This window comes from Phocoena sinus, chromosome 5, assembly GCF_008692025.1.
Source record: "Phocoena sinus isolate mPhoSin1 chromosome 5, mPhoSin1.pri, whole genome shotgun sequence".
Classification (NCBI taxonomy): domain Eukaryota; kingdom Metazoa; phylum Chordata; class Mammalia; order Artiodactyla; family Phocoenidae; genus Phocoena; species Phocoena sinus.
This window is the reverse complement of record NC_045767.1, coordinates 138,528,487-138,546,385: the sequence shown is the minus strand read 5'-3', so window position 1 is coordinate 138,546,385 and position 17,899 is coordinate 138,528,487. Positions and strand designations below refer to the sequence as shown.

The window sequence follows — 17,899 nt, the reverse complement described above, 5'->3', positions numbered from 1 at the left end:
CGTGATAAACAGGGGTGGTTAATGAAAGCGGTTAGAAAAAAGACCTCGCAGAGAAGGTGGTCTCTTTAACCCAGATGGCAGGAAGGTGGTACCCAGGCCAAAGCAGCTGCCCGGTGTTGCCTGGGGAACCAGGAACAGGCACCTGAGGGCTGCAATCCCACGCCACGCGTGCCATGTCCCCTGCCACGTCTCACCCCCAGGCCGCCACCCTTGACAGGCTCGAAGCAAAGAAGCTGCAGGAAGGAGGCTTGAAGGAGGCTGTACCCTTTCTTCTCTCCGGGTCCTTCAAGCTGCAGGTGGGTCGGGCCCGAGTGCCCAGCAATGGGGAGAAGAGACAGGAGTTTTAACTCCCCTGTGAACTAAGCTGTCCATAGCTGAAAGTGTCAAAAGGCTTAAGCATCAGTGTGGCAGGCGCAGGAGGGATCCATCAGGAAGGAGGCCAGCAGGGTTGGAGCAGTGTCCCCGATGTCCCCAGCTGTGCCGGGCATTAACGCTGTGGCTTCTGCTCAAAGATGCTCCATCTGTCCTGGAGGAGTGGCCAGGTTCCTTCTCAACCCACTGGCGATGTTTCAGTATTTCCACGATGGGTGTGGTCGTACCCCGTGCTTACCAGCCAAAAATCGACCACTAGACGTATCCTCAGGAGACAGAGAAGGGGGACGCGAGGGAAAAAAATCACAGGTGGAGGCAGTGGTAGAGAAAAATAATTCACAGAGACTGTTTAACCAACGAGCGTTCAGAAATTATATGGCGTCATACAGAGATATTCTGGCTACAGATAACACTTGCAAACAGAACCATCAGAGGCATCGAAAGCAGGCCAAGTAAATGAAGGGACTTTTATTACGACTTCTACCATGTTGGTTGATACAAACAGAAACCTCCCCTCTGCTCAGTGCTCTGGAATAGCCTAAATGGGAAAAGAATTTGAGAAAGAATAGATGTATGTATACGTACGACTGAATCCCTTTGCTGTGCACCTGAAACTAACACAACATTGTTAATCAACTATGCTCTGATATAAAATAAAATAAAATTTCTTAGAAAAAAAAGAAGCATCTAGGGAAATGTTTAGCAGCCTTGGGAACATTTCGGGGGGAAGGTGGACATTACAAATGCACTGATTCAATTATCTTTTATTTAACACACATCACATTATCGTTAGATTTCTATTTCTACAAAAAGTGTGCAAGTTTATAGATAGAACAATTTTTTGCACCAAAATGTTGAAAAAAAAACATGTAGTAGAAGAGAATGTCAAGAAGATATGTAAGGAATAAGTTTCAGGAAGGATGAACTAAGAATAAACCAAGCTAAGACGTTGGTGCCCGACACAGGGCACTACAAAATACACCAAGGAGGAAAGTGTAGAGTCGGCCCCCAGCATCTATTTACAACTATTCAACAAATGATATATAGTCCCTGAGGCTTCGTACAGACCTTTTTACTTTCTAATTACCTTTCAGAGGTAAACACCAAGTTTATAAGATTAATGGTAGAAGGTAACAGCTGGGAGAAGAGGAAATGTCACCATAGAATAGAAGGGGGATTTTTTGTCACCTACGGTGAAAAGCAATATTCATCATTACGTAATGGTGCTTCGCTTCTCCAACTTCCTCAACTACCCCAAACAGAGCAGAGAACCAGGAGGAAGTTAAAAAACACAAAAAAAACCCTCTAGATAACAAAAATAAATGTCACAAAGGTCATGCACGACAACTTATAGACCAACAGGAAAGTCCCCTGGGTCCTCGGGCAGAGCTATGTACTCTTGGACACTATTCTAAAGGTTGTGGCGATCTGCCTTGCAGTCAAATACAGCTTTGAAGCTGCTACCTAGGGCAGAGGGGTGGGGAGTGGATATGGGCACACTGGCAATGGGAGGAGGGGTGAGCTGGCACTGAAAGAGACGCACTGAAAAGCCGTAAACACAAGGCACACGTACTGAGCGAGGCACCAGGGGACCATCTGTCCCCAAAGTAAATGGCCACACAGGCCACAGAAGCCCTTGAGGACAAGTGCGCAAACAATAAACGATGCTCAGTGGGAAAAGGGAAGGGGGAGGGGCAATCTGGGGTAGGGGATTAGAAGGTACGCTATTATTATGTTGAAAATAAGCTACGAGGATATATTACACCACACAGGAATGTAGCCGATATTTTACAGTAACTATAAACGGAGGATAACCTTTAACAATCATGGATCACTACATTGTACACCTGTAACTTACCTAACATTATACATCAACTGCACTTAAATTTTTTAAAATAACGTTCGTAAGGAAAACCCTAATCAACAGAGACATATCCCAAATCTACACTCACAACAGCTAATAGAACAGTCAGAAGCATGTTTCAGGGCTATGGGTAAATTAAAATCCCTCCCCAGGGACACAAAGTGGGTGAGGCCTCATCCCACCGACAACCCTGTGACTGGCGTCTACTGGGGCTAAACACACGCGGTAAACAAAGTAAGCTGTGTTCCGTTTCGCTGGAGACGCGCCTGATTCCCTCTGCTACAGCCCGGAAGCAGCATCCCAGAACGCGCCCATTTCCTGGGAGGAGTCCTCTCCTAAAAGGAGTGCATGCAGACCACACTCATTTCCCCATGGCCGTACAGCGCGTCCAGGCCAGAAACCCTACCTGCGTCGGCGTTCTCATCTTCCATCTCCCTCTCTACGTTAAATCTGGGGGCAGATCCTTGGTGGATATGTGAGACTTCATTGTCAGCAGTCAGATTAAGAATGAAAGACACAAAGGCGGGAGTTCCCTGTGGTCCAGCTGTTAGTTAGGGCTCCGCGCTTTCACTCATGGAGCCCAGGTTCAATGCTTGGTCTGGGAACTAAGCTCCCACAAGCTGCGCAGCGAGACCAAAAGAAAAAAAAAAAAAAAGACACAAAGGCACCTCATAGTACTGGAGGATAAAATTATTTTTCCAGTAAAGTGGCAAGAACTGCAACAGAGTTTTGAGGAGAGAAACAACTAACTAAAACAGGGTAAGTGACACTGACCCCTCACACCTAATTTTGAAGTGCCTCCCTTGCCCCGGTCTAAATCCAAGTGCCCAGCATCGGTTAGAGCAATCAATTTCCATGTTTGACAGGGCTCAGGACACCCAGTTGATTTTGAAACTAAGCAGGCCTGGGGATCTGATGGAGTCAACCCCACAGGAGACTCTGGAATTCTCCAGGGAAGAGAGTAACCATCCATCGGGGAGGGGGGTGGTCAATGGTGGACAGAATGACCTCCGACTGTCACAACAGATCAATCTGGACATCTCACATTTAGCACTTGTGCGAAGACCTTTCTGAATATGACACAGTGCACAGACTGGGTGAATGGCGTTTTCCATGTGGTACCCTCAGGTGGGTCTGTACTGGGGGAACTAGACTCTCATCTACATTGAGAGAAGCAACAGGGCAATCAGAAACCAATCATAATTCAGTAAGAGGGCAAAAAAAAAAAAAAATGCCCACATGACGGAATGGAAAAGTTGAAAGCCACAAAAAGAGGAGAAAGTTCCAGCAAAGCCGCTCACTTTCCTGGGGGATCTTCCTCAGCACCCACCTGTTACCCTCGCATCCTGGAACCTTCCATGCGCGGGAAGATAGCTCTACACCGCCCCCTAGCGCTGGCCGCCCCGCTTCTCAGGCTGAGCACGCAAGGTGAGCGGTTCCTCCACCTCCACTTACTTCCGGCTGCCAACCCTCCCAAAGGCTAAACATAGACCAGTCCTCTGCACACAGATTAGGAAACCACCCGGCTATTTTTAGCATCATGCATCTTAGGAATGGAAATGGCCCAGCCTCTGACGGCAACACAATGTGTGTGGCCTGGCTTCACGAACACACTTCTCAGGAGGGGGGTGAATCGACCCCGGAAAGTGGCCAAAGACCCCGGTGAAAGTTCTGGGCCTCGTTACAAAGCGACGATGGCACGTGGACCACAAGAAAGAAAGGCAAGGAGAGGACAATGACAAGTACAAGTCGCGAAGGGACTCGGGAAGATGAGAGATGCCAGAACAGGCCTGATAAGTAAGTCAGAGCATTAGGAGAAAGGACTTGGGATGGAAAAAATTAAAAAAAAAAACAGAAGCCAGGAGCCAGGGATACGGTGCATGGTCATTTGGGGAAACCTGGTCCAGTCAGAAGCGATATTTTGAACTGGGCATTTATTTTACGTGATAAAGAACAGAGGTTGGTCTGATCCGTCTCCTGCCAGGGTACAAGTGGCGCTGTGGCTTCTTTGATCCCCCCCTCGCCCCCCCCCGCCCTGTCCCCGCGCCCCCGGCCCTCTGCAGTCCCCGTGATTGGCCGTGGATCCCTTTGATCAGCAGCTCAAGCAGCCTGCAGGTGCCCCGTCCCATCGCATCACCAAGTCCCATCGCATCACCAAGTCCCATCGCATCACCAAGTCCCATGGCATCACCAAGTCGGAAGAAGCAACCACAGTACCATCCGCTGATAAATGTGATTGCCTTGTCTTGCTGCCCAAACAGCGAGTACAGATAACGGCTACAAAGGTCCCAGGAATCCTTATTTTCTCTCTTTTTGGACTCTAGAACTTTCTGTGCTTTCTTAAAGGTGAACACTCTGGAGCGTTTCAATCCAAACTTGAAGCTCTGAGACACCCCCCCCCCCCAAAACCTACAGAAAAAGTTGCTTGTGACTTAAAAACACAGTTCAGGGCATCCTGATCTCCGGCACACGCGGCTCACGTTCGCTTCGCACGGTTCATGAAGTGACAGCCTTCTTGCATTCTGAACAGATGGCATACAAAGCAGTAAAAACATGTACATTTCTTTTCAAATAACACCGAGAGCCGCCACTTGTAAACAGGGTGTTTAATATTCTAATTTTAGACAGCCTGCATGGACATTGCGGTTTCATGTGCAGTATAAAATTTCTATTTACAAAGTAGTCTCAAAAATGACTTCATAATGTTAGATCAAGCGCAAAAGGGTTTAGAAATTGAATGATGTAAATCATATGGGGTTCAGAGGCTAAGCAAATTACACACCCTGAAGCAGCCCTGGCTTTATGAAAGGAGCCTTTCTCCGGCTCTGTGCGATCCCAGCCCAAGGGAACTTGCATCTGAGAGTTTTCTAAACATTTCAGGTACACTTGAAAGGTGAAAGTAATTCTCATTTCCTATGCAGGATTAAGTCGTTTCCAGCACACACAAACTAGCAGTCACTCACCATCGCATAGAAAAACACACCACCAGAAAGGTAAGGGCTTCAGGAGTACAAAGGCACATTAAAAAAATAAATAAATAAAAAAAGAGCACAAGAGAAATACACTTTTTTAATTCCCCCCAGCACACGTCCACGGGGCCCCTCGACCTCTTGGCTTGCTATCTACTTACTGATTAATTGATGCCTTTCCACCGCGAGCGCTTCAATTAATGCGGCTGACACACGTCCTGGGACACCCCTCCCCAGGGCAAAAAGCTCGGAGGAGAGTCAAACATGCCAGGACGCGTTCGTGTCGGACTCGGGTCTAGAGGCAGTTCTCGAACTTAGGACTCCGGCGACGAGAGGTCTTGCAAGCGCGCTGGCCCTGACGCCCCCCAGGGCTCCCAGCATGTCCGCGCTGCGGCGGCGCCTACGGGGACACTCAGGCTGCCCCGCTGGAGCCCGGCGGCCGCTGCCCCAGCCGCAGGCTGCAAGGAAACTCCGCGAACGCGGCGCGGGGGCCGGGGTGCGTCCCGCCCGGGCGCGCCGGGCGGCGCGGGCGGCGCGGCAGGGGACGGAGCGGGGGCACTCACCGTTCTGCTCCTTGGTGCTGGCGAGCTGGAGCTTGCTGCTCAGGCTGGACTCAGCCCGGGTCCCGGGTCTCTGGCCGGCCAGGGCGGATGTCAGCAGCAGGAGCCCGAAGAGGAGCATTGGGCTGAGCGGGCGGGCGCGCGGGCGGCGGGCACTGGGGCGGCGGGGCTGCGGGCCGGGCTCAGCACCGCCGAGCCCCGCGGGCTCCTTCCCACATCCTCCCATCCAAGGCTTTCTCCGAGGGCCCTCTTCGGCGTCTCCAGTTTGCGCCGAGGATCAAAGCAGAACCTGGACCTGAACCAGTTCCCCGAGGTCTGAACAGATCCTGCGCCGCGCCGCGGCGGCGGGGGGGGGGGATGGGGGCGAAGGCGAGGGGGAGGGGGGGACGCGGGGGCCGCGCGCGCCGCCGAGGAGTCCCCGGCCAGGGCCCCGAGCACCTGTCAGCCGGCCGACGGCCCGGCGGCGGGTCGGGGGTCGCGCGGGGCCGGCCTGCAGCCCGCGGGGCGGCCGGCACCTTCCAAGCGATCACAGAGCTGCCGGTCGGGGCGCTCTCCGGGCGCCGCGGCCGCCCCGCCCCCAGCTCGAGGGGGAGGGGAGGCCCAGGCGCGGGCGCGGCGCCGGGGCCGGGGGGTGTCCCGAGCGGGGCCGGGGTCCCGGCCAAGGCCGCCCAGGGCCGGGCGCGCGGAGGCCGCGGGACGCGCTGCCCGCCCGGCGCGCGGCGCGGATCGAGCACCTGGAGGCGGTCCCGCGCGCCCGCCCTGCGCAGCGCCGGAGGTCGGGCAGGGGTCGCGCGGGGGCCGCTCGGGCGTCCCCTCCCCAGCGCTCGGGCGGCGCGGCGAGCGGGCCCCGGGCGCGGAGCAGGCCGGCGTGGACCTCGCGTGTCCCCTCCCCTTCCCCACCTTCCCGGCGCCGGGGGGGTGGCCGGGGTCCCGCGCGCCCGGGCGGTCCGGCAGGTGCCGGCGCGCGCGCGCGCGGGGTGCCGCGGGGCCCCGGCGGGGGGATGCGGCCCGGGTTCCCCGGGCGCCACGCGACGAGCCGGCTGGGCGCGGCGGCGCTGCCCGAGCCGGGGGACGAGGAAAGAACTTCCTGCGCCTCCCCGCCTCCGCGCGGCCCTCCCCCCCCCGGGCCGGGGCTCCTCGTTCCTTCCCGAGGGCATCCCCGTCCCCAGAGGGCCGGGCTGCGACCCTCGGCCAGGCTTTCTGCGCCCGAGGAAGAAGGGAAGCCGGAACGCAGGGAGGTCTTTGCCTCCAGCTTCCAGCCCTCTGAAGCAGGGAGTGGAAAAAAGTAAAAGTAAAGACAAATGGCCGGGATAGAACACCATTTATTCCTTTAACAAACACTGTAGGGACCGAATGCCTCCTGAGTCGGGCACTGTTCTAAAGCTGCAGACATGCAACCAGGCAAAAGTCTCTGACCTCGTGAAGCCTGCCTCAAATTAGTTGTCAAGCAAGTGCCAGGGCAGGCAAAGCACAAAGAGCGCCCACCTCCTGTCAAAGAACCGAGGCGAACGACAGGACCAGGTAAGGCCGGGTGAAGGATGGAGCCCGAGGGGCGAGCTGAAATACGGGCGTACTTTCAGGGCTCCCGCCGAAGGAGCCAGCTGCCCTTCCCGGCCCGGCTAGGCCCTCGGTGAGTACGGAGGGGAGCCGCCCTGGGAAAGGTCCAGGGACGCCTGGGCGGGGACACCCCCACCGTGGACCCAACTAGGGGCGGAGCCTTCCCGCTGAACGTGGTAAGCCCCCTTCCTCTGCTCGGATGCCCACCGAGCCCAGCCAACTTCACCTCTCTGCTTGTAACATCTTAGTTCTCTTCTCTTTTTTCCCCTCTTAAAATTCTTCGAGGCTCAATTCCCCTTTGAGGCCTTTGCTCACCTCTCCCATGGGTTCATTCTTGCTGCTTCCCCACTTCTGTCTTCAGAGGGCAGGATGTTAAGCCCGATAAGGAAAGCCCAGTCTCTGACGGTGAAGACGCCGCAGTGTAGCAGACACAGGCCTTGGTAGTGTCTTCACTTGAGCAGCCCCTCAAGGCCAGTGTGAATCCATATTTGCGCAGTGGATCTGGGGGAGAGTTCCCTGTTTTAATAGCTTAAGGAGATTCGGTATGTAGAAGACATGCTTTATGAACACACTCTAATCTATTTGTCTTGAAACCAATCGCTTCCCGGTTTTTCGAATTCGGTACTTTTAATTTCCTTATCAGGATTTTTCTAAATGACGCTGTTATATGTCTATATCGTTGAGTTTGATGACCACCCACGTAGCGTGTGTGTATGTGTGTGTGTACAGATTTAATCCATTTGCTCTCACGAGATTATAAGGGTGATGACTACCCTTTCTTTTGTATCCTTTCATATTGGCTAGAAGAGTGCCTGGCCCAGGGAGCTCATAAAGAAACACTCGTGACTGAAACTGACAGGTTTCTTGATTGGAGTCACTTACGTTCGCCCTGGACTTTCAGCATGGAGGTTGTATTTGAAAAGTTACACACGATCTAGAATAATCCTCCACCTCTGCGTTTCACCTCATCCATAGTCTACAGATTGCTTTGGCACTGGCCTTATAAATAAAGCCAGCCGGGTGCCCCTGCAGGACTCCAGAGCAAATCCTCCCACATCTCCATTGCCTGGGTTCCCTTCTGTGTCCTTGCACTAGTGTCTCTTGAACTGCCCTTGGCCTTGGCAAGGTTGATTGTTTTAACACTGTATCGTCCTCTGCTCCATTCTGCTTATAAACCCTTCCTAGGAAAGTGGGATCCTTGCATCTAAATTTTATATAACCCGGAGTCTGCACAGTTACTAAACAATAGATTCTGAATGGATATGGCTTTGTTTTGGCCTAAAGCATTTTCCTTGAGGAAAGGCATCTGTTCCGCCCACCAGGAGAAAATAATTGGGAACATTCTTTGTGGTTTTCGTGTTTTCTTAAACCTTCGGCAGGCGTGCCCACTCCGGCTGAATATGTGTGGAGTGCCACCTACAAATGCCTGATCAGGAACATGCCGGAAGGTACTCAGTTATTAGCAATGATCATTTTTGGGGGGAGGGAGGGTGGGTATCGCTATTAACTTTTTTTTTTTGGAATGAAATAAGATTTAAAGCCAACTATCCATTCAACTAATCACTTACCACTCAGGAGGGCAGGAGCCATGGGGCCGTATATTTTGCCCAGAAAATCAAATATTACAAGTTTTCTTGCTCTTCTTCTGATCCAGTCCTGACACACACGCGCGCGCACACACATGCGCACACACACGCACACACACACACACACACACAGGGACACGTGCAAAACGATTTTGACTTTTCCCAGAACTTTTCAGTATTTTAGTGGCAGATGAGTGAGTAGGAGTTTCTGAAGTTCAGACTGCTATGAACTGAAGCGTCCACTACTTTCTAGAATGACTAGCAATACTTCTTTTTTCTTTTTTTAAATAAATTTATTTATTTATTTTTGGCCACATTGGGTTTTCGTTGCTGCACGCAGGCTTCTCATTGCGGTGGCTTCTCTTGTTGTGGAGAATGGGCTCTAGGTGCACGGGCTTCAGTGCCTGTGGCTCACGGGCTCTAGAGCACAGGCTCAGTAGTTGTGGTGCATGGGCTTAGTTGCTCCGTGGCATGTGGGATCTTCCAGGACCAGGGCTCAAACCCATGTCCCCTGCATTGTCAGGTGGATTCTTAACCACTGCGCCACCAGGGAAGCCCAGCAACACTTCTATACACATTTAAATGAGGCTGGGAGCTGGGGCTGTCGTTAGTAAGCAAAGTGAATGCCCACAGATCACAGCAGGAATAAAGACTGTTCTGGGGGAAAGAAGAAGTGCAGTAAAATCTCTCTCAGAATCATGCTTTTCTTTCTCCAGTCTCTCCAGTTACCCCGAGAAACACATGACCTCGCTCTCTTCAGACATCTCAGGATATATTAATACTCTGTTTTTCCACCCTAAAAACAGAAAATACACTCTTCCTTATATTTTGTTTATCTAGATCAGTCACCCCTTACCTCCCCATGTGCAGCTGGAATCAGAAAGCCTTGCCTGCCGAGGCAAACGGTAGAGGCTTGTGTAGGGGCCCGCTCTCAGAGGAGCAGATGTACTTTCTCATTGTGGCCTTTTGAGGGAGGGGAGTCCAGAGGTGGGAAGCTAAAGGTGTGTGGCCCAGAGAAACGGGAGATAAGGACAGGCCTTGAGGTGGCTTTGCCCATTGAACTCAAGCTGCTCTTTCCTTCCGGAAATCACGGTTGAGTGTGCAAAGGTTTTTTGTCAAAATCTCAGAAGTGTTTGTCTGACTCAGAACCCAGAGCGTGTAAGGAGCCAGAAACAGCCCCAAAGAAAGAGGAGCCCTGGCCAACTCAGAGACACCACAGCGAAAGATTGTTTCTCCGGGAGACGGGAGACCCCGGACTTAGGCTGGCTTCACTGCTAGCAAACAGCACAACCTGGGTCTAGAATCCTCTCTGCCCCTTTTCCTTACAGGAGACGTTTACACTGGAGTCTGTCTCCAGTGTATATGGAGAATTGAAAATTCTTAGAATTCTTCCATTCTCTAAGCTAGTGATGCCAATTCTTTTTCAACTTAATCGTGCTTCTGTGATGATACAGGACTAGGACCAATTTCCTGGCCTCAACTCAGAGGTGCCTGGAGGCTGGCAACAAGGGATGAGTAGGTGCTCCTCCCCAAGTCCATCCAGTCACGGTAGTTCTCTTTCACCTGTTACGATCCTGGTTGGGAAAGAGAAATTCTACTGATAACCAGAAAGAAAGGGAGAAAAAAGAGTTTGGAAACCACTGACTAAGGCAAGTGTCAGGAATTGTATTGAATTCAGGAAAACAATAAGTTACGCGTGGGTAGCCACCTTTTCATGTTTAATACCTGTTTGGTATCATCAAAAGATGCCAGGTGTGGTTCCGAGGTAAAGAAAAATAGTACAGTACATAAGTGAGCTGTAAATCGTAAGGAAATTCTGTCGTCATTAGCCAAGCACGGACATCCGATCTGCTGTTCCACAGAGTCCCACGGGTGGCATCCGGAACAATCTTGAGATCGGGACGCCCCCTGAAAATTCGGACAACCACCAAACACTGTGTTTGATCATATCCCGTGGTCAATAAATGTCCTTTTTCTCTCCCCCGAAATCGTGTAGGCTCTGAAGGCTTCTGTCCACGTGGTGAGAAATCGTAGTAAAGAACTCAAGACACGGCCACGGATCTTCCTTTCTCAGACAGTGAGCCCCTTCTTTCAGAGGTCATGAGAGAAGGACCCTCTCGCTTTGTGATCATTGTCTCAAGGGCAGTCTTTCCTTGGCTGTCAGCCTTCGTGTAAGGGGCCCAGAGCCTAGTATACAGCTTCACGAATGTGAAAAGAGTGCCGCTTGTTAGCAGGCAGAGACAGAGAGCTTAACTCATCTTACATCAAGGATCCCTCGATTGCTTTTGAAGTTCAGGATAGTTCAAAGAGTTGTCAGAACCCTTTTCTACTGTGATTACTGCTCTCAGCCGTCTGTCATCTTTATGGTCAGAAAAGTGCCTGCCCTCGTCTATCCTAAAACAGCCTTGCGACATCCTAAGGCATCGTTTTATTTTCCCAAATTTTATTTCTAGGGGCACAGTTGGCTTTGATGCTTTCCCCATCTTCCCGGACCACAGTCTGTCCTTGCTCATTGTCTGGATTATCTTTTACTGGTCCTTCGTGAAATTAGGAGGGTAAAAAGCATGCCTTTCTCTGCAGATTGCTAGTTAAACAGAAAGGCAACCAGGGCAAGTAAAAGTGAGGGGAGAATCATTCAGATTCAGATTTACTTTGTGAAGCACCTGCCATGTCCCAGGAACTGTTAGATATCTTGAAATATATTTTCTCATTTCATCTTCCCAGCAGTCCTTTGAGGAAAGCCAGAGTTTCCCCCATGTTACTGCAGAGAGATGGAGAATTAATGGAGAATTTGCCTGGGGTGACACTACCGGTGACAGGTACAGGTCACCTTTGTCTCCTGACTCCCCTTAGACACCAGTGCGTTTCATTCGACACTCTGAGGCCCTGGATTTTGGACCAAAGCGCTCCCACGTGAAGCTTTTGCATGTTTCCCAGAGTTTTCTTCATGACGACTGGCCTCCCCATCTTTGATCTGGGGTAGACCTTGGTGTACGTAGACAAACTCTCGCACGTGTTCAAGAGCACAGTGCCGAGACAGCTAGCATCTTTGTGGAACAGCCTAAGTAAAAGATGTGAGCCAGACTGAATCTGGGTCACTGGAGGTAGGGTGGTGACTAAGGCTGGCCTGGGGTCGAAGCCCACCCAAGGCGTGGGCATCCTGTTTATCCTGGCCAAGTTAGTCATCCAGGGAATGCCTCAGTCTGCACCGTCTGTGGGCAGTTATGTCAAAGAATCTATCTCCTTGTCTTTGAGGACAAAGGGGAAGGAGTTCTCATTCCTCTCTTGCTGTTCATGATTGCTACCGAATTACAGCATCAGGGCTGGGAAGAAATACACTCTTTTCCCAGTTGTTCCCTTGGAAGAATGAATTTATGACGAACTCTAGGTGTCAGAGCCTAGGCTTCTTTCACGCCTCCACGTGTTTCTAATTCAAAATTCCTGGTCTACGGTGTTTTCTTAAAGCCCTATGGCAAGGCAAATTTGCATCTGCATTAATAATTTTGTGAAGGTATTTTTAGATAGGCTGGAGTTTTTCAAAGCCCAAAGGCAAGAACTAACCAGCGACCTGTTAAGCCCTCAGGCGAGCAAAAGTCTTCAAATGAAATTCTAATTCCTGAAATAAATTCCGTTCGTATCTGAAGGGATATACAAGTGGAAAAGACACTCATGGTATCAATATTTGTCCCATCAGACAGTTAGTGTGGAAAACAATTCATTCTTTCTTTTCTTTCTTGAATGACTTTGTAGACACATAAAACCAAACAAAAATGTGAGTGTTGGCCCATTATTCTAGCCACTATTTTTCACACTTACTGAGGCAAGCGATTATACCATGGGACTGTTAAAAAACACTATTTTAGGAATTCAGAGCACTTCCTAATACCTCTTTCCTCCTGGCTGCCTAGATTTCTGTTTGAATTTGATCTCAGCCCTGAAGGGGGAAGCAATGTCCCATCCCTCAGAAGCTGTGTGGTCTGGTACACGAATGGACCGTCACCTAGCCTGTGAAGTATAGCGGCCTATTTTCACTTTACATCTTGCAGAGCTGTTATCACATGACTACCTTTTTGATTGAAATGCCCACAATGAAGTACTCTACAGTGGAGTTTCTACAAATGATGGATAAATTAACTCTGTGCGTAACTATTAATACAATCCCCATTTTAAAGATGAGAAACCGAGCCCCAGGAAGGCTTTGTAACTTGACCAGAGTCACGTGTTTGTGAGTAGCAAAACCAAGCAGGACCCTGCGGGGCTCCTGGTCTAGGAAGCCTTTCTGTCCCCCATTTCTTGTTTGTAGGTAGCAGGCTCCAGCGTCCATGGCCTTCCCATGGAGGTTCAAACAGTTGCTCATCAGGGAAGGGAGGAGATGCAGAGACAAGGGAAGCGCAGTCAAGAAACAATGGTGCAGCCTTGGGGCAGGGTCCCGGTTCCCCCTCCAGGGATGCACAGAACAATGTCTTTGAGTTGTTTACAGAACTAAAACCCCCATCAAATGGAAGATGAAGCATTCTTCATTCCAGAAGACAGGAAGCACAGAAGCTCGGCAGGAGACCTCCTGAGGCCAGATTAAAGGCTCACAGGCCCTGCACACACCCTGGTCCTTATCAGCACCCCCGCCCTGGAGCCATTGCTGCAAAACTCCTCACCAAATCCTCCCGGGTTGGGACACACAGTTTTCAAAGGCAGGAACCTGCTGTGTCCCCCTTTGCCTGGAAAAGTATTAAAGCTCTTCTTTTTCTACTTCACCCAGCTGTGTCTCCAAGATTCCATTCAGCGCCGGTGCACGGAGGCCGCGTTTTCTGCATCAGTATTGAAGCCAGAATTGGAATGCGGGTACTTGGTTCCGGTCCTGGCACTTTAAACCATCACGTTTTCATTCCTCCACGAGTGTCTCCGAAAAGACATTTCAGACTTATGAAATGTACATTTATATTAAGCACTTGGTGTTTATTTTATGACTCCACACCGTTTTAGTCATAAATATGTAACTTAAAAATTCTACTGCCAACAACAAACATACATCATTTTGATTCTGGTCTCACATCAAAAGGACAGTGCCCCAAGCCTACAGGAGCTAGGCACTCAGTCAGTGAAACCATCACGGTGTCTTGGATGGAATAGCCTTTTTAGTGGCTTTAGAAATGCGAAATGAATCTTCTGAAACCATCCAAAGGGAAAAGGCCCTGTTGCCCTGATTCTTAGCGAGAAGACTTTTTGCCATAAAATCGCCGTTACTGTGTTCCTGGGTCTGACAGCCCGTGATGAGGGAAAATCATAATTTGTATTCACATCAGTGTCTGAAGGACAGAAGTAGGAAAAAGCAAAGGCAGTGAGGTGACTAACTTGTTTCTGGGGAAAAGTGAACGTTCTAAGTAGGAGACAGAGTTTCTGTTACCTCTAACCTTGAGGTCATCATGGACTTGACCAAGACGGCAATCTGTCGGGAGCTTCGATGCATGCGTGCTGCTGGACCCAAGAAGCTACAAGGTAAATAAAAGGCGTGATTGCTGCCCTCAGTGAGATCCCCCTGATTTGGGGCATCCAGTCATCTTCACGTGTGTTTGTTTCCACCTGTGATGTGACCTGTCCTCTTGCGTTATCTACAGTCTGCAGAAAGCCCTGCAGACTGCACTCTGCCCAGTCCGCTCTTAATGTTCCTGAAAGCTGTCCTCAGGTTACCAGCTTCATCTCTTCATCTCTAGATCCCTGCTCTAAAAGGCTGAGCCTCCCCCTTGACCGCAGGAGAAGAAAAACCTTCTCCTTGGGCGTGATCTTCTCTTCCTTACCCACCGGGTCTCACACTCCCGATGCACCGCAGTTCCTGTACTCACACTTGCTGGTCCTTGCTTCTTTTCTTATGCTCACTCCACAGTTATAGATAGCTCAATCTGGAACTTCGTCTATTCTGATTTACTCTTCTTATCAGCTTCTTTTTCCCCAGTACTTAACATACTGCACTCATCGAATAATCATCGCTAACTCTACTGTACCAGGCACCATTCTAAAGATTTCATGTATACTCACATCTTCATTCTCACAGCAAACATACAAGATGGGTGTATTACTTTTTAATTTATTTTACTGAAGTGTAGTTGACTTTCAATGTTCTGTGAGTTTCTGCTGTACAGCAGAGTGACTCAATTATACACATGTATACATTCTTTTTCAGATTCTTTTCCATGATGGTTTATCACAGGATATTGAATATAGTACCCTGTGCTATACGGTAGGACTTGGTTGTTTATCCATTCTCTATATAATAGTTTGCATCTGCTAACCCCAAACTCCCAATCCATCCGCCCCCCCATCCTCCTCCCCCTTGGCTACCACAAGTCTGTTCTCTATGTCCGTGAGTCTGTTTCGTATATAAGTTCATCTGTGTTATATTTTAGATTCCACGTATAAGTGATACCACATGGTATTTGTCTTTCTCTGTCTGAGATGGGTGTGCTCAATAGGATTTACAGAGAAGCAGAGTAAGAACAGAGAGGCCAAGCGATTTACCTAAGACCACTCGGGCTGTAGGTGGCAGAGCCAGGTCTTGAACTTGGTAAGTCTAATTCTCGAGTTCCTGCTTTCGACCATCACTCTGCCTCTAACAGAAGGGGTCCAACTGGTACAGGAGGCCGTGTAGATGCCCAGTCACGATCTAAGCATTGAAGTCAGAGGTACAAGCTAACATCTTTTTTTTCTCTCCAAAAGGGCTGTTATTAATTCAGTGGAGGATTTTATCATTAATGGTGTCTTAAAATAAAGATAACACTAAGTAATTTTTTTGGCTGAATAAAGAAGTCTTTCCCTAACTTCTCTCCTTTTCTCACCATCACTGAGTCATCACCAGGATAAGTCTCATCCTTCCAAAAACTTTCTAGGACAAATCCTTAGCCCCACTGCCCCCAAATTAATGATAATATCCTCCAGTTTTGCTGATGCACCCTCCCTGAAATTGACTGTAAATGCTTTGATGGCAGAAATCGTGCCTACTCTCTCTCTCTGGTTTTCAGTCCAACCACCCCTGGACCGCCTGCCCACCACAGCACTTAACTCGCATGTGTGCACTTCCGTGTTGAACACATCTTTTAATAGCTGGTGAGTGAAATTAACAAAAGTATGAAGTAGCCAAATGCAGTTACAGCCATGATAAATCTTCATGGAAGAAAAATGAATGGGGAGCAGCTCCTTCCGACATAGTGACGGAGACTGGAGCCATGTGGAGTTCATTTTCTTGCTTGGCTGTCAGTCAGAGTTGCGGAGCTTGTAAACGGAAGAGCTAAATTATGGAAAACAGGAGTCAAAATGTACAAATCTCTAGGCTCACACCTAAGTGAAAATTATTCATATAATTTTATTTATTTGATGAGCTGAAAGAAGACCAGGTGAGCACTTCCCAAACTGGAAGCAATGCAGAATCTGTCTTTTCAGAAGTCCTATGGTAATACTCATTCCAATATTACAAGGTTGTTTCTAAAGCCTGGCAAACAGCCCAATTCATATTGCCTGAGTGGTTTAAATAGAGTTATGATAGAAAAATCTTATGTAACAGATGGTTCACAAGACTCTAATAGCCAATCTGTTATAGCCTAGATGTCATCATTTTGAAAAATAACTTCTAGGAAAGTATCTTCTTCATATTTTGAAAGTATGATGTCAAATGAAATCCTTTGCTTTTTAATTTTAGATTTTAAATTTGTGTGTCACAATTGAAAACATGTATGTGTGTGCAAGCATGTGGCTTTGAAATAATAACTTCTGACTGTTGCCGCCTGGGGAGAAGAAATTTCAAGAGCCACTGAGCTAAAATGGGAAATGAAGGGTCGCTGTTCATGAAGATTCATACGTAAAGTAATTTAATGAAATGACAATTCACTTTGCATCTCCTGTGCTTTGGGCAATTAATTTTACTGTGAAATATTAGACCTCAGCTCGGAGTTAATGTCTTACAAAATAAAGAAACTGTCGTGGACTGAACCAAACATGCCACTTCATGATTAAAAACAGCATATAGGGAACTATACTCAATATTTTTAACACCTATAAGGAAAAGAATCTGAAAAAATATATATGTGTGTGTGTGTGTGTGTGTGTGTGTATATATATATATATGAATGTATAACTGAATCACTTTGCTGTGTACCTGAAATTAACACATTGTAAATCAACTATATTTCAATAAAAAACAATTTTTAAAAAACACATGCTGAGATTTTATTCTTAGAAATAAATTAATTCATAACACAGTAATGGAAAAAGCTTCCTTAATGAGCTTAGATAAAATATCATTACTCTCATGACGATTTAAGTTCATGGAAATGGATTGTATTTATTGCGACGTAAAAATACTGTTTATAAATAAATACTGTCTATAAAAAAATTGAATCACTGTGTTGTACACCTGAAACTAACGTAACATTGTAAATCCACTATAGTTCAATGAAAATAAATAAATAAAAATGCCGTCTATGATAGTTTCCTTGTTCCTTTCACCACAGATGCTGAAACGATGCGTTCGCAGCTGACGTGGTATGGGGTCTCCGAGCACCGCCTCATGTAAATGTGTCTCCTGAAGTTCATCAGGCACAAAACTTCACAGGAGAAAGGTCGCATATACTTCTGAAACTAGGATTGACCTTTCATTAGTAATTTAATTTTGAAAGATTTTAAAATGTTTTACAGTATACCAAATGCTGATGCGGGATGTTCATTTATTGTAGGACATCATGTTACGATGAGAAGTACACACAATTGGAAGTTCTGTGTTCCACCACAATTAGATTTGTGACTTTAACAGCAAGGAAAAGTTAACTTGTCCTTAGTTTCTACAACTGCAAAAAAGAAAGTTTACCTGGTTGATTTCAAGATTCTGTTTCCAACAATTTCCGATTCAATATACACTTTGTTTCTTTTTTACTGGAAAAAAAATCCATTCTCATAGTCTTTCTTGTGTGGAGACAATTACATCTTAAAGGATCTTCTTTATTTTTCTTT

At 48.3% G+C, this 17,899-nt stretch overlaps 1 protein-coding gene and 1 long non-coding RNA gene across 5 annotated transcripts in view; one reads left to right on the top strand and one right to left on the bottom strand.

Moving 5' to 3' along the window:
* Positions 1 to 6,141, bottom strand: part of PDGFC (platelet derived growth factor C) — a 218,314-nt gene extending 212,173 nt beyond the window's left edge. Inside the window, exon 1 of one of the 2 annotated variants that reach the window (XM_032632290.1) lies at positions 5,769 to 6,141. In XM_032632290.1, coding sequence (XP_032488181.1) covers positions 5,769 to 5,991 — 223 coding nt within the window. In that variant the 5' untranslated portion in view covers positions 5,992 to 6,141. The remainder of the gene's footprint in view (positions 1 to 5,768) is intronic. The other variant, XM_032632289.1, reaches the window with a different exon arrangement.
* Positions 6,142 to 9,363: 3,222 nt separating this feature from the next.
* LOC116754110 lies at positions 9,364 to 17,037 on the top strand. Of its 3 annotated transcripts, none has more exons than XR_004349955.1 (4): positions 9,365 to 10,985; positions 11,633 to 14,401; positions 15,084 to 16,003; positions 16,593 to 17,037. It is a non-coding gene; the product is annotated as an uncharacterized LOC116754110 (long non-coding RNA). The 3 variants fall into 3 exon arrangements; XR_004349954.1 differs by having other exon boundaries at positions 9,366 to 14,401; positions 15,084 to 15,140; positions 15,373 to 16,003; XR_004349953.1 differs by having other exon boundaries at positions 9,364 to 14,401.
* The last annotated feature ends 862 nt before the right edge of the window (positions 17,038 to 17,899 follow it).